At 53.4% G+C, this 13369-nt stretch overlaps 1 protein-coding gene and 1 pseudogene across 2 annotated transcripts; both read left to right on the forward strand.

The window, feature by feature from the left end:
- Positions 1–1298: 1298 nt before the first annotated feature.
- On the forward strand, positions 1299–13270 carry JSRP1 (junctional sarcoplasmic reticulum protein 1). Of its 2 annotated transcripts, XM_028159300.2 has the most exons (10): positions 1299–1415; positions 1913–1944; positions 8761–8853; positions 9223–9334; positions 10357–10451; positions 10890–10927; positions 11088–11217; positions 11732–11902; positions 12500–12591; positions 12732–13270. In XM_028159300.2, the coding sequence occupies exons 5-10, from the start codon at positions 10397–10399 to the stop codon at positions 13182–13184; spliced, it is 939 nt and encodes a 312-aa protein (XP_028015101.1). In that variant the 5' UTR covers positions 1299–1415; positions 1913–1944; positions 8761–8853; positions 9223–9334; positions 10357–10396; the 3' UTR covers positions 13185–13270. The 2 variants fall into 2 exon arrangements, with proteins under 2 accessions (XP_028015101.1, XP_054573510.1); XM_054717535.1 differs by lacking the exons at positions 1299–1415; positions 1913–1944 and adding an exon at positions 3859–3889.
- On the forward strand, positions 6038–6214 carry LOC129149600 (U1 spliceosomal RNA; annotated as a pseudogene).
- Positions 13271–13369: the final 99 nt, after the last annotated feature.

Here is a 13369-nt window from a genome sequence, read left to right on the forward strand (position 1 = left end):
CCGAGGATTGGGCTAAAAGCTTAGGGTCCCGCCCCCACCCGCTGGCGTCCCTCTGCGGGCGCGCGGAGGGGGCGGGGCCGCCTTGGCGCCGAGAACCCGACGCGCGTGCCCACCCCGCCCCACCCCCACGTTCGGACCGGAGCCGGATGGTGGCTTCGCGCTCGATCCGTTTTCGGTGTGTCTCGCTGTGGCCCAGTCTCATCTGTGGTCCCCATCGCCGTCACTAGGTTCCCTCCCCCCAGCGGGGCCTCCTCTCCCTACCTCTCGGGGCGGGGAAGCGGTCCTAGGACCGCCACCCCCAATAGGTCAAAATTATTTTCAGTATTTACGTACCTGCGAATGATCGGTCATAATGATGGCTTTCCGGATTCGGTCTCTCACGTTTTAAAACAACTTACAATTAAAAAGAATGTTCAATGTTAATGACATTGAAAATTTAGTAAAATATTTTTGTCTAAAATTTGGACTTAACAAAATATTACTCTTTGCAGATAAAGTCAGATATTTCGTGTGTGGACTAAAAATTTCCCCCAAGCAAAGATATTACTTCTGGCAGTTAAATTCAGAAACACATTTCACAGAAGAACTAAATTTTGCACTTACCACGCAACACTACCATTTCTTGTAGGTCCCGCTGTGTTTCATGGTTTCATGTGGGCACAAACAGAAACTCGAAACGTTACATGGGATTGAAGCAGCTCCTATTTGTTTCTTTGTTTTCACAATCCAGACCAGTCATTTTTATCTCAATTTTATTCCCAATCTACTGTGTTCATTTGGGTCAGAAACACAAACTTTCCCCAAAGGGACCTTGAGTAATTACAAAACTGATAGACATTTACTCTGCAAAACATGTGTCTAGTCCCTGTATGTCTCAGAATTCCTTTTTATGTGGAATGCAATACTACTTATACAATATAAGTAAGTAAAATGTCTAATTTACAGTGATAGAGATTATTAAAACAACAACAAAAACTAACAATTGCAGTGGTTGGGCCAACCGAAGAATTTTCCCAGAGAAAAAATATTTAATCCGTGACATTGCTTAGGATTGCAGCTCATGGGGAAAACATAAAGCAAGTGGATTTTCCAGTTAACTTTGTAATTCTTTTCAATTTTCCTACAGAGGTGCACACTTTTATTGGGAGTGTAAGCATCCTCATATTTGTAGAATTAGTATCCTTGTTATTATTTAGGCCTTACATTTTCTTGAAGCTGGAAGAGCCTCCCGGTTTTGAAATTTGTTTTTTCCTTCTTCATAGCTCTCCAGTGTCTTACCCAAACGGGCGATGCTGGGCCAAGAGTCCAGAATCCAGGCCTGCCAATGGCCGGCCACTGGTCACTGAGTCCCACTGTGTTTACCCACCATGACTGAGGCCAGAAAGTGACCGAGATCCCAGCTGACCCCCAACACGGTAGGCTTGCAGCCCCAAAAGGACTGTTCCAGTGGGGTGTCTCCAAGATCTCCTCACCTGCCAGGCCAGAATCTGGGGGGTAAAACATAGGCAACACCCAGGCCTCCTCAGTTCTCTGGGGACCAGCAGAAGCCTCAGGACCCTGGGACTCGAGACTTGGGGTGGGGAGGGTTCTTTGTTCATTGGCAGGCCGTGTGCTGTTTCCGGCCAAAGTAAACTTAAATTTGTAATCATCATGGTGGAAAGGGGGGGTGGGGGGAGGGATGCAGCCTCTTGGAAAACAAACAGAAGCAGGTTACTTTTTGCAAGGGTGGAGGAGAAAGGGGGTGTGTTTGGGGCCAGGGTAGGGCAGGTTGGGAAAAGTCACTACAGGGGGGTCAAGATGTCTGAGGGCTCCCAGCCTGGGCAGGGAGGTGGGGAGCAGTGTTGTGTCACCCTTGTGGGGACAGTGGGCTCTGGTTCTGAAAGTTGCCTCTGCCTGTTGTCATTTCTTACAGCAGCCACAGGAGACTCACACCTGGGTTGCAAGGTGGGTATGTTGTCTGCTTTGCTCCCTATGGGGCGGTGGGGGCGGGGACTGAGGTACTTGCCACCTCTAAGGTTGTAACACTGAAGCCAGACCAGAATCTCCTTCCGGGTTTCATCCAGCACTGAAAGACTTGCCCGCTGGTGAGCCTTGGTGACGGAGCCTGCAGTACCTGGTTGTTGAGGCGGAAATGAATTCCCACTCTCCACCTCTGGGCCAGGTCACTCTCTGAGACGCCGTCCTGGGCACTATGGGGGGTGAGCAGCATCCCTGGCCCCAGCCATTCAATGGCAGCAGCACCCCCACTTGTGACAACCACGGATGTCCTCAGATATTGCCCCGCACCCCCCCCCCCAAATGGCATTTTGTCTCTCCTCTGTCTCATCTGGGGGCACCTGCCAATGCCGAGTCTGTGGGAGGGGAAACCATGCTCAGCAGGCCAGGGTGGATAAAGGCAGAGGGTCAGCACAGGCGCCTGGCCAGGCTGGTCTTGCTGGGGACTGAGAGAAATCAGAGGTAGAAGGTACCCTGCTAGGAGAGGGGAGTCTACAAGAGGTGAGGGGCCCCCATACTGCAGCGGGGGGAAGAGGGAGTCAGGGACAGCTTCCTGGAGGTACTGAGAACTGAGCTGTTGAGAAGGGGCAGCAGAGGTTGTGGGAAGGGCATGTCAAGGATGGAGGGTCCATGCCCGGGGTCCTGTAGAAATCAGCGTGGCAAGGTTAGACACCTGCATATGGGGGTGGGTAGAGGAGGCCACGGATCTCACCATGATTTAAAAAAAAAGATTTGCGAAGTATATTCAACTGAATAGGAACCCCCAAAGACATCTACTTCTAACTGTGGGACTTGTGGATGTGTCACCTCATGTGGCAGAGGTCAGAGGAAGCCAAGGCTCCTGGGATGGGAATGACCCTGGAGCTGGGAGCCCAGGGTCATCAAAGGTCCTCATAAGAGGAGGCAGGAGGGTCAGAGTCAGAGATGCAAGAGGCTGTGCTGCTGGCTGTGACGATGGAGGAAGAGCCGAGAGCCTGGGATTTGGTGCTGGAAAAAGGCGGAAATGATTCTCCCTGGAGCCCCCCCGCAGGACCAGGCCCGCCCACACCTGGGTTTAGCCCCTTGACACCCTGTGTGGGACTCCTGACCCCAGGACTGTGAGATGGTAAATGTGTTGTTTGAAGCCACTAAGTTCCTGGTGCTTTCTTATAGCAGCCACAGGAGACACATACATGGGATGATGGAAATGTCACCAAATGGGTGGCATTTGGGGTGTGTATTTGACCGACACCATCTGACAGTGCACTTAAGACTTTACATTTCACTCAATGTGATTTTCTCCTAACCATGAAAGCCACAAACATGTTCTGACTGATCTCTAGCACATGGCGTGTGTGCTGAAGTGGTTCCATGCCTGCCACTGACTTCGAAATGTAATTTCAAAAGTGAGATGGGCCCTGGTTGGTGTTGCTCAGTGGATAGAGCGTTGGCCTGCGGGCTACAGGGTCCCAGGTTTGATTCCGGTCAAGGGCATCATGATTCTCACTCATCATTGATGTTTCTATCTTCCTCTCCCTTCCTCCCTGAAATCAATAAAAAAATATTTTTTTAAAAAGTGAGAAGGGTTGAGCCCTGGCCCGGTGGCTCAGTTGGTTGGAGTGTACTATAAAGGCTGTGGATTCCATTCCTGTTCAGGCAGATACCTAGGTTTCGGGTTCAATCTCTGGTCAGGGTATGTACTGGAAGCACCTGATTGATGTTTCTTTTTCACATCAATGTTTCTCTCTCTCCCTTCCTCTTTCTCTCTTTCTTAAAAAAAAAAAATCAATATGATAACATATCCTGGGGTGAGGATGAAAAAAAAGTGAGATGGGTTGATGAAGCCATGGACAGACAGATAAAGAAGGAATAGAGCAAACACAACAGAATATTACCTGTAGCATCTGAATAGCAGGTATGTGAGCCTTCACTGTAAAACTCCACCAATCTTTCTATATAACTGAAAATTTTCATGATGAAATGCTAAAGAGTAACAATAAAAAAGGATCGGGCCCTAGGTGGTTTGGCTCAGTGGGATAGAGCATCAGCATGCGGACTGAAGGGTCCCAGGTTCTATTTTAGTCAAGGGCACAGGCCCGGGTTGCAGGCACGATTCCCCATGGGGAGTGTGCAGGAGGCAGCCAATCAATGGTTCTCTCTCATCATTGGTGTTTCTATCTCTCCCTCTCCCTTCCTCTCTGAAATCAATAAATATATATATATTTAAAAGGAATTGATTGGATCACCTTACATCATGGTTACTGTTATTCTCAAGCCTGGCCTCTTCTCCTGACATTATTCTCAGGGGAAAAAACTCTTGAGCAAGCAGCGAGAAAAAAGGGAAGTAAACAGAACGACTAGTTTAAATATGCATCAAACATACTTCGGAGAGAAGCAGGGCCAAGGAAGGCTTCAAACCGTTGCGATTTGGCCACAAATCCACACACACATCTGCGACGGATGATAAGGTGGCCATGGTTGCGACAGCTTTGTAAAAACACCCACCCAGGACTAGAGGGCATGCGCCAGAATTAGCAGCGCCTATCTCAAACTGGTGGCTGTTTTTGTCTTGTTTTGTTTTGTTTTTAATTGATTTGAGAGAGAGAGGAAGGGAGAGGGAGAGAAAGAAACATCGATGTAAGAGAGACACATCGACTGGTTGCCTCCCGCACAAACCTCACTCCAGGGCAGAAAGTGGACCCAAAACCCAAGTATGTGCCCTTGACTGGGAATCGAATCTGAAACTGTTCGGTCCAAGGGTGACACTCTAACCACTGAGAAACACCAGCCAGGGCAAAGCTTATATATTCTTTTCTTTTTCTTTCTTCTTCTTCTTCTTCTTCTTCTTTTCTATATTTTTATTGATTTCAGAGAGGGAGAGAGAGATAGAAACATGATGAGAAAGGATCATTGATTGGCTGCCTTCTGCATGCCCTCTACTGGGGATGGAGCCCGCAACCCAGGCATGTGCCCTATCTGGGAATCGAATCGAACCGTGATCTCCTGGTTCATAGGTTGACGCTCAACCACTGAGCCACACTGGTAGGGCAAAGCTTATATACTCTTTTTTTATTTAAATATATTTTATTGATTTTTTACAGAGAGGAAGGGAGAGGGATAGAGTTGGAAACATCGATCAGCTGCCTCCTGCAGGCCCCCACTGGGGATGTGCCCGCAACCAAGGTACATGCCCTTGACCGGAATCAAACCCGGGACCCCTCAGTCCGCAGGCCGACGCTCTATCCACTGAGCCAAACCGGTTTCGGCAACGCTTATATACTCTTAATATGAACACTCTGCCACTGAATTTTTACACTGACAGATGTGTATTAAAAATATTTCATATACTAAATACTGCACTGGTTTCTGCATGTATAAAGCCAGTTATAATAGTTTCTGTCCTACTTGATTAAAAATAGGTCTTAAACAAACTAATTTTAACTGTACTAAAAACTACAACAGTTTAAGAATCTATGATCTTATATAAAGAAATCCAAAATGTGCAAAACACAACTATAAAAGCAAGGAAAAATTATGGCCATGCAAAGTATTAAACTAATAATTGCATAAAAACGTGATTTTAAGCCCTGGCCTATGCATGTGGCTCAGTGGTTAGAGTGTCGGCCTGCCCACTAAAGGGTTGAGGGCTTGATTCCTTGTCCAGGGCAGGTACCTGGGTTGCAGGTTCGATCCCTGTCCACTTCCAGGCACCTGCAGAAGGCAACACATCGATGTGTCTCTTTCACATCAATGTTTCTCTCTCTCTCCTTCTCTCCCCCTCTCCCTCCTCCCTCTCTCTCTTTGCCTCTCTCTCAAAAAAGTCAATGGAACCCTAGCCAGTTTGGGCCAAGTGCATAGAGTGTCAGCCTGTGGACTGAAGGGTCCCGGGTTAGATTCCGGTCAGGGGCACATGCCCAGGGTTTTGGGCTTGATCCCCAGTGGGGGGCGTGCAGGAGGCAGCAGATCAATGATTCTCTCTCATCATTGATGTTTCTATCTCTCACTTCCCTCTCATTTCCTCTCTGAAATCAATAAAAATAAAATTTTTAAAAAGTCAATGGACATACTTACCTGGCAGGGGAGATACCATGATCACGAAGGTGGTTTTCCCAGGGCGAGGCTTATCCATTGCACTCCGGATGTGCTGACCCCTGCGATTTCCCCAAATGTGGGAAACTCGACTGCATAATTTGTGGTAGTGGGGGGAAAAAAAAAAAAGTCAATGGAAAAATATCCTCACGTGAGGATTAACAAAAAAACAAACAAACAAACAAACAAACAAAAAAACAAGGAAAAAGAAATGCAATTTAAAATAGCAAACTCAAATTCTGTAACTGTCAAAATCAAAAAGCATTAAATTCTACCAATGCTTGCAAGGATTTAGAAAAGGAAATACATTCTCTGCTGGTATAATGATATAAATTATATCTTTAAATCCATGGAACAAGTTATTTTTCTCTTCACTCTAGCTCAAGAAATTAGCTCTTGCCCTAGCCAGTTTGGCTCAGTGGATAGAGGGTCAGCCTTCGGACTAAAGGGTCCTGGGTTCGATTCTGGTCAGGGACACATGCCTGGATTGTGGGCTCGATCCCCAGTGGGGGTCATGCAGCAGGTAGCCAATCAATGATTCTCTCTCATCATTGATGTTTCTATTTCTCTCTCCCTCTCCCTTCCTCTCCGAAATCAATTAAAAATATCCTATCTAATAAAAGAGTAATATGCAAATTAACCATCACTCCGCTACACCCACAAGCCATGCCCACCAGCCAATCATGAGTGAGTATGCAAATTAACCCAACCAAGATGGCTGTGGACATGGAGCGAGCAGAAGGCTTGGGTTTCCCCGGTAATGGAGGAAGCCAAGCTTTCCGCTCACCCTGGCGGGCCCAGGCCTCCACTCAAGGCTACAAAGTTTCAATTATAGAAGATAAATAAATCCCAACAAAAATGGTGGCAGCCATGGAGCTGGAGAGAGCAGGAGGCTTGAGTTGTCCCCAGCTATGGAGGAAGCCAAGCTTCCGCAGCCCTGGCCTGCCTTGGCCTCTGCTCAGGCTACAAAGTTTCAATTACAGAAGATAAATAAATCCCAGATCCCAGGGCCTCCGCTTGGGTTGCCAGGGGGTGTGGCCAGCCTGCACACCACCACAGGCCCCTTGCCCAGGCCACCCCATGCCCCAAGGGAACCCCCACCCTGATCCGGGACACCCTTCAGGGCAAACCAGCTGACCCCCATCCGTGCACCAGGCCTCTATCCTATCTAATAAAAGAATAATATGCAAATTGACCATCACTCCAACACACAAGATGGCTGTCCCTATGTGGTCAAAGATCCTACCCCCATGTGGACACAAGATGGCAGCCACAAGATGGCCAGCAAGGGAGGGCAGTTGGGAGGGACCAGGCCTGCAAGGGAGGGCAGTTGTGGGTGATCAGGCCAGCAGGGGAGGGCAGTTGGGGGTGATCAAACCTGCAGGGGAGGGCAGTTAGGGGTGACCAGGCCGGCAGAGGAGGGAAGTTGGGCCTGCAGGGAAGGGCAATTGGGAAGGACTCAGGCCTGCAGGGGAGAGCAGTTGTCGGGGGGGGGACCAGGCCTGCAGGGGAGGGCAGTTGGGGGGACCAGGCCTGCAGGGGAGGGCAGTTAGGGGCAATCAGGGTGGCAAGGGAGCATTTAGGCATCAATCAGGCTGTCAGGGGAGTGGTTATGGGGTGATCAGGCTGGCAGGCAGAAGTGGTTAGGGGAAATCAGAAAGGCAGGCAGGCGAGCAGTTGGGAGCCAGCAGTCCTGGATTGTGAGAGGCAGTAGGACATCCCTCGAGGGGTCCCATATGGGAGAGGGTGCAGGTTGGGCTGAGGGACACACCCCCCATGCACAAATTTCATGCACCGGGCCTCTAGTATATATATAAAAAGAAATTAGCTCTTCAACAGTTGTTTTTTGTTTGTTTGTTTGTTTTTTAATATTTTATTGATTTTTACAGAGAGGAAGGAAGAGGGACAGACAGTCAGAAACATCGATCAGCTGCCTCCTGCACACCTCCCCCTGGGGATGCGCCCGCAACCAAGGTACATGCCCTTGACCGGAATCAAACCCGGGACCCTTGAGTCCGCAGGCCGACGCTCTATCCACTGAGCCAAACTGGTTTCGGCTCTGTGCTTATATTTTATATGTGTGTATACCAGACACAAAACACACAGTGTGTGATTCCATGAAATGTTCAGAACAGGCAAATCCACAGAGACAGGAATTGGGTTAGAGGTTGCCAGGGGCTGGGGGAGATGAGGGTTTGTAGAGCTACTGCTAATGGGGGCGGGGTTTCTTTCTGGATTGATGGAATGTTCTGGAATTAGATAGAGGTGATGGTGGCAGAACTGTACTAAACACCATTGAATAGTACACTTTCAAAGAGTAAACTGTATGGTGTGTAAGTAGTATTTCTATAAAGCTGTTACTTTTTTTTAAAAAAAAATGACAAAATAATTTCCCTTACTGCTAGGCTGGGCTGGGTGGTGGAGTATTTGATGTTGGACCAAACAAAAGTGTGCACACGTGACTAGGTGGCATGATACAGCCTACAGTTATCCAGTGTTTATTTAATACGGGTAACTCATTTCTTTTTTAAAAAAATATTTTTATTGACTTTTAGAGAGAGAGGAAGGGAGGGAGACAGAGAGAGACAGAGACAGACATCAATTGGTTGCTTCTCATATGCCCCAACCAGGGATTGAAACCGCAACCTAGGTATGTGCCCTAACTGGGAATCAAACCTGCAACCTTTTGGTGTACAGGACGATGCTCCAACCAACTGAGCCACCCGGCCAGGGCACGAGCAACTCATTCCACCCTCACTGTCGCCCGGAGGAAGTGAGCACACTTGGCAGGTGAGCCGAAGAGCCCAGCTTTCCCAAGATGGCCGTATCCTCCAGGAGGCCCTCCGGGCTGCCCTGGGCTCCGCGGGTCAGGCCGGCTGTGGGGGTGGCACACAATCCGTGGTTCATAAAGGCTTGCTGACAGAATCCACAGAGAAGGCGAGAGGACCACCTTTTATGGCGCTCTCACCCCTAGAGCCCCTTCTTCTGATGCTTAGGGACAGGAAAGAACATTCCCAGGGTTACCAGGGCCAGCCTGACAGTGACTCTATGCTGAAGTGGGGGTGGGTCACCCTTCAGCCAATGCCTGGCCCTCCTGCAAGCAGGGAGGGGGGGACGACTCCCCAGCTGTGCCTGGCTCTCCTCCCCTTCCTGTTCCAGCCCCGCAGAGCTGATTGGCCCACCCTTCTGCCTCTGGCCACCTGTTGCTGTCCTTCCAGGAGTCACCCTCCATCTCCATCCCGTCTACCAGGCCCAGCATGCTGGCTGTGAAGTAAGTGAGGTAGGGGGAGGCCTGGGCGGAGATGAGCGTCCCCAGGGGTCTGGGGAGGGCACCTCTGAGGTCCATGGGGGTCCCCAACTCTTGTGGCTGCCCCCTGCACTCCTAGGGGTTCACACCCCCTGCCCATTAGGCCTCTCCACTGCCCTGTTTCAGACCCAGAGCAGAGTCACCTTTTTGCCCAGAGATGGGACACGCTAACACAGGCAGCCAGAGGTACCGGGGATCTTGAAAAGCAGGGCTTTGCGATGCCGACAGACTTGGGTTTGACCTCGGGCTCTCGTACGACCTCTGGCCAGTACCTCCGTCCTTAGCCTCAGTTTCCGCCTCTGCTCTGAAGGGGCAGAGGCAGTGAGAGGAGACAGGGACCCCAGTGTTGGGATAGAGAGGCCCCCAGAACCCCCTCACCGTTCCCCTGCCTGTTGTGGCCAGAGCAAGGCGGGTCCGGGCTGCTGGAACTTGAGCTCCTAGATTTAGGGGACCAGCGGGGAACCAGGTGCCAGGTACAGCAGGTGAGAATGGTCCAGAGGGAGATCCCTAGGGCGCAAAGGTCTGGAAGGGGATGGGCCGCATGCTGGCCCATTCCATGGCTCCTGGGCAACGGATAAAAATAGTCCCTGGTCTCAGAGAACATGAGCCGACCCTGGGGCCCAGGGTTCTGGTTTGAGCTCTTTGCTCATCTCTTTGTGACTTTGGGTGGATCCTAATCCTTTCTGGGTCACAGCAGCCTCTACTGTGTACTCAGGGATGCTGGGGCCCCAGAGAGACTAGCCAATGGGGAGGGGTCCCAAGGCAGACCTGGGGGGGTCAGGGAGTGTACCTGGGCCATGCCCTGAATGAGTATGAATTTGCCAAGTAATGGGGTCTCCACGAAGGGGGTCCTTCAGGGCTGGGGGGAGGCAGAGGCTGGGTAATACATGAACTCAGGATCCTCCCCACCCAGGTCAGGCCCAGGCTCACTCAGGGGCTCAGTAAATGCAAGATCCCTCTTTCCCATCCCCCGTCCCCCTCCACAGCTTGAGTCTGAACTGAACCTGCTGCTTCTCAGACATCTCCATGACAACCATGGCCTTGGAGAAGCCTGATGGAGGCCTGGGCAGCTGCCAGGCGGGTGAGGACCTCTCTGTACTGGCTGACCTCTGACCAGGCAGGCCCCAGGAGAACTGGGCTGGCGATATCCTTGGGGGTGCTGGCAGGATGAAGACCACGCCCCTCCCCCCCCCCTTCTGAAGATGGCTCGCCTTCAGAGACCAGGACTTGGACCCTTACACGGGCTTAAACTGTGAACTGTGCTCCCATTTCCCGCTGCTGGTTCATTGGTGCCTCAGGGGTCTATAAGAAGCTCTCCCCGCTCCCCAAAGAGGGGCTGGGACACACCGGTTGGGGTTCCAATCCCAGCCTGCCAGGGAACTGCTGTGTGCCTCTCTGCTTTCCTATCTGTAAAGTGGGAACAATTACCTGCCCCTCGCCCAGCAGAGCCTGGGGGAGGGTGGGATTGGCCTGAGGATCCCCATGGCCTTGAGTCTTCTTCCTCTTTTCCCACTAACAGTGACACCCAGGCTGGCCGACTCCAGCAGCTGGTCCCACGTGAGTAGCTGGGGCTCTAGGGTTCCAGCCCAGGACTCCCCTGGAATCAGGGACACCCTGGCCAAGGAGGGTGGGTTTCTACAGTCCATGGGAAGGTCTTGGGCTCCCTCAGAGGAAAGACCGGAAGGAAATACCCAAGATGCCTGGTGACTCCCCACAGGATTCTCAGGAGCCAGAGGCTGAGGGTAGCCCTGCGGGTAAAGTGGATACCAGGCCCAAGAAGACAGAAAAGGAGTCTGTGGCCAAAGTGGCCCCAGGACCCAGCAAGGAGAAGCTGAAAGCAGGAGCAAGTCGGTTTGCAGGAGGCAGGGGTGAAGTGGGGGGTGGGTATGGACTGACACGGGGAGTTGGTCCTAGGTTGGGTGGGTGGATCTGGGGTGAAGGGGGAACAGGGTGCTGCAATGTTGGCTCCTGGCTGAGTGGTGACCAGGTGTCACAGGTAGTAACTAAAAGGTCTGGGAGCTTCTGCTAATCTATCATAAAAGCGTAATATGCTAATTAGACCAGACGACCTTTGGGATGAAGCCAAGGCAGTGGGGGCCGTGGTGGGCGGGGCAGAAGCAGCCAAGGTGGCAGGGGGCCGAGCCCCTTGCACAAATTTCATGCATCGGGCCTCTAGGTCATTATAACACCAGCTAAGGTGCTACTAAGCTTCAGCTAATTATCTAGAATATTCTCCGCATACCAGTGACGCTGCCAAATTAGTCCCCTGCCTAGGTCCACACAGCCAGGCAGGGCTGAGCGGGGTTTAGGGTGCAGGCCCGCCCCTTGGAACCGCGCCCAGCCCCACACTTGCTCCTGAAGCCCCAAGGAGCCCCGCGCGCAAGAAGGCTCAGGCCGCGCCGCCCCCGCAGCCGCCGCCGCCGCCCCCGGCCCTGAGCGAGGAGCTGCCCTGGGGAGACTTGTCGCTCAACAAGTGCCTGGTGCTCGCCTCGCTGGTGGCGCTGCTGGGCTCGGCCTTCCAGCTGTGTCGCGGTGAGCCTGTGCCCCCGGGTCTGGGTCTTAGGCGTCCCCCTCCCTGAGGAACAGGCCCACGTCCCTCCCATCTCCCCTTGCGCGACTCCTTTCCCCCAGCATGTGCACCTCCTCTTCTGTGCACCTCCAAGGTCCGCCGGGACCCTCTCCAGGATGGGCTTTGCGGGCCTCCTTCTCGAACCCGTCCCACCCGCCCCCCCCCGCCCCGCACTGTGGACCTTGTCGTGGAGGAGGGGAGCCTTCCCCTCCCAGTATGGAGCTCAGTGCACCTCCCTTCCCGGGGAATGCTCCCCCCACGCCCCCATGGGCCTTGCACGCCCAGGATGAGCCACGGGCGGCACCTGCAGCCGCGGAGAAATAGGACCCGTCCTTTAGCAACCGGAGTGAGATTGGGAGCGTCGGGGGCGCCCGCAGCAGCAGCGGGGACCGGCACGCTTGCCAAGGGCTCGGAGGAATCCAGCCCAGCTCCTGGGAGCATCGGCTCGTCCCCTACACCTGCCCCCGGGAAGAGGGAGCTGCGGAGCGGCGGGGGCTGGGATGGACGTGTGCCTGGCTCTTGGCGCCGGCTGACTCGCACCCCCTCCCGTCCCCTCTCAGACGTCGTGATTGGAGTGGCGGACGCCCCTGCCCCTGTCCCTGAGCCATGGGTGCCTCCAAGCTCTGCGCCAAAGAAGCCAGCGTCGCCCTCGGTAAGCGTGTCCTTCAGCGACGTCGGGCGCTGCACCCTCTTTTGAAGGAAGGGGCTGTGCAGGGGGGTGGGGGGGGGGGGGTGGGGGGAGGGAGGAGGGGTAGGGTTTAGCTGATTCCATCAACCCGCACTGCGTTGCAGCTGAAGCCCGAGGCCTGGACTCCCCCGTCGGGACCCCCTGCGCCCCAGGTGCAGGCAGAGGAGAAGGCAGAGGTTCCCAGGAGTGCGGAGGCCGCAGAAAAGGAGGAAGGGGACCCTGAGGAGGCCGCTGGGGAGGAGCGCGCGCCCCTCGCCCACGAAGGGCCCAAGGAGAGGCCGCAGAGAGAGAGGCCGCGGAAGGAGAGGCCGCGGAAGGAGAGGCCGCGGACTGAAGAGAGACCATGGAAGCCGGAGAAGCCACGGCCCGCCAGGGAGCCCCGGGAATCCCTACCCCAGCGCTGGAAGGCACGAGAAGAAGGCCATCGGCCGTGGGTGCGGGACTCCAGAGACCCTAAGCACAGGAAGAGGCAGGCCTGGGCCTCTCCGCGACGCCCCAACGCGGAGGACTGGCCTCCGGGCCGCCAGAAGTCCCGCGCCGGGAAGGGGCGAGACTGAGCCGGCCCTGGGTCCTGCGCCAGAATCCCCGGACACCTTCCGGGCAGCCCCTGGTTCTAGCGAAATAAAGCGCGTGCTGCGGCCCCCACATCGCCTGCTCCTTTGCACCTCGACCCCGGATGTAGCCCGGGGCCTGACCGACAGGGGTGGGAACTTCAGACGTGGGGGAGGGGGGTAGCGAAGGG

Source organism: Eptesicus fuscus, chromosome 6 (assembly GCF_027574615.1).
Source record: "Eptesicus fuscus isolate TK198812 chromosome 6, DD_ASM_mEF_20220401, whole genome shotgun sequence".
Taxonomy (NCBI): domain Eukaryota; kingdom Metazoa; phylum Chordata; class Mammalia; order Chiroptera; family Vespertilionidae; genus Eptesicus; species Eptesicus fuscus.

Coding starts and splice junctions, on each gene's coding strand:
- JSRP1 (XM_028159300.2), top strand. CDS start 10,397: ATGACAACCATGGCCTTGGAGAAGCCTGATGGAGGCCTGGGCAGCTGC. Junction 10,452..10,889: donor CCTGGGCAGCTGCCAGGCGG/GTGAGGACCTCT, acceptor TCCCACTAACAG/TGACACCCAGGCTGGCCGAC. Junction 11,218..11,731: donor GAAGCTGAAAGCAGGAGCAA/GTCGGTTTGCAG, acceptor TTGCTCCTGAAG/CCCCAAGGAGCCCCGCGCGC.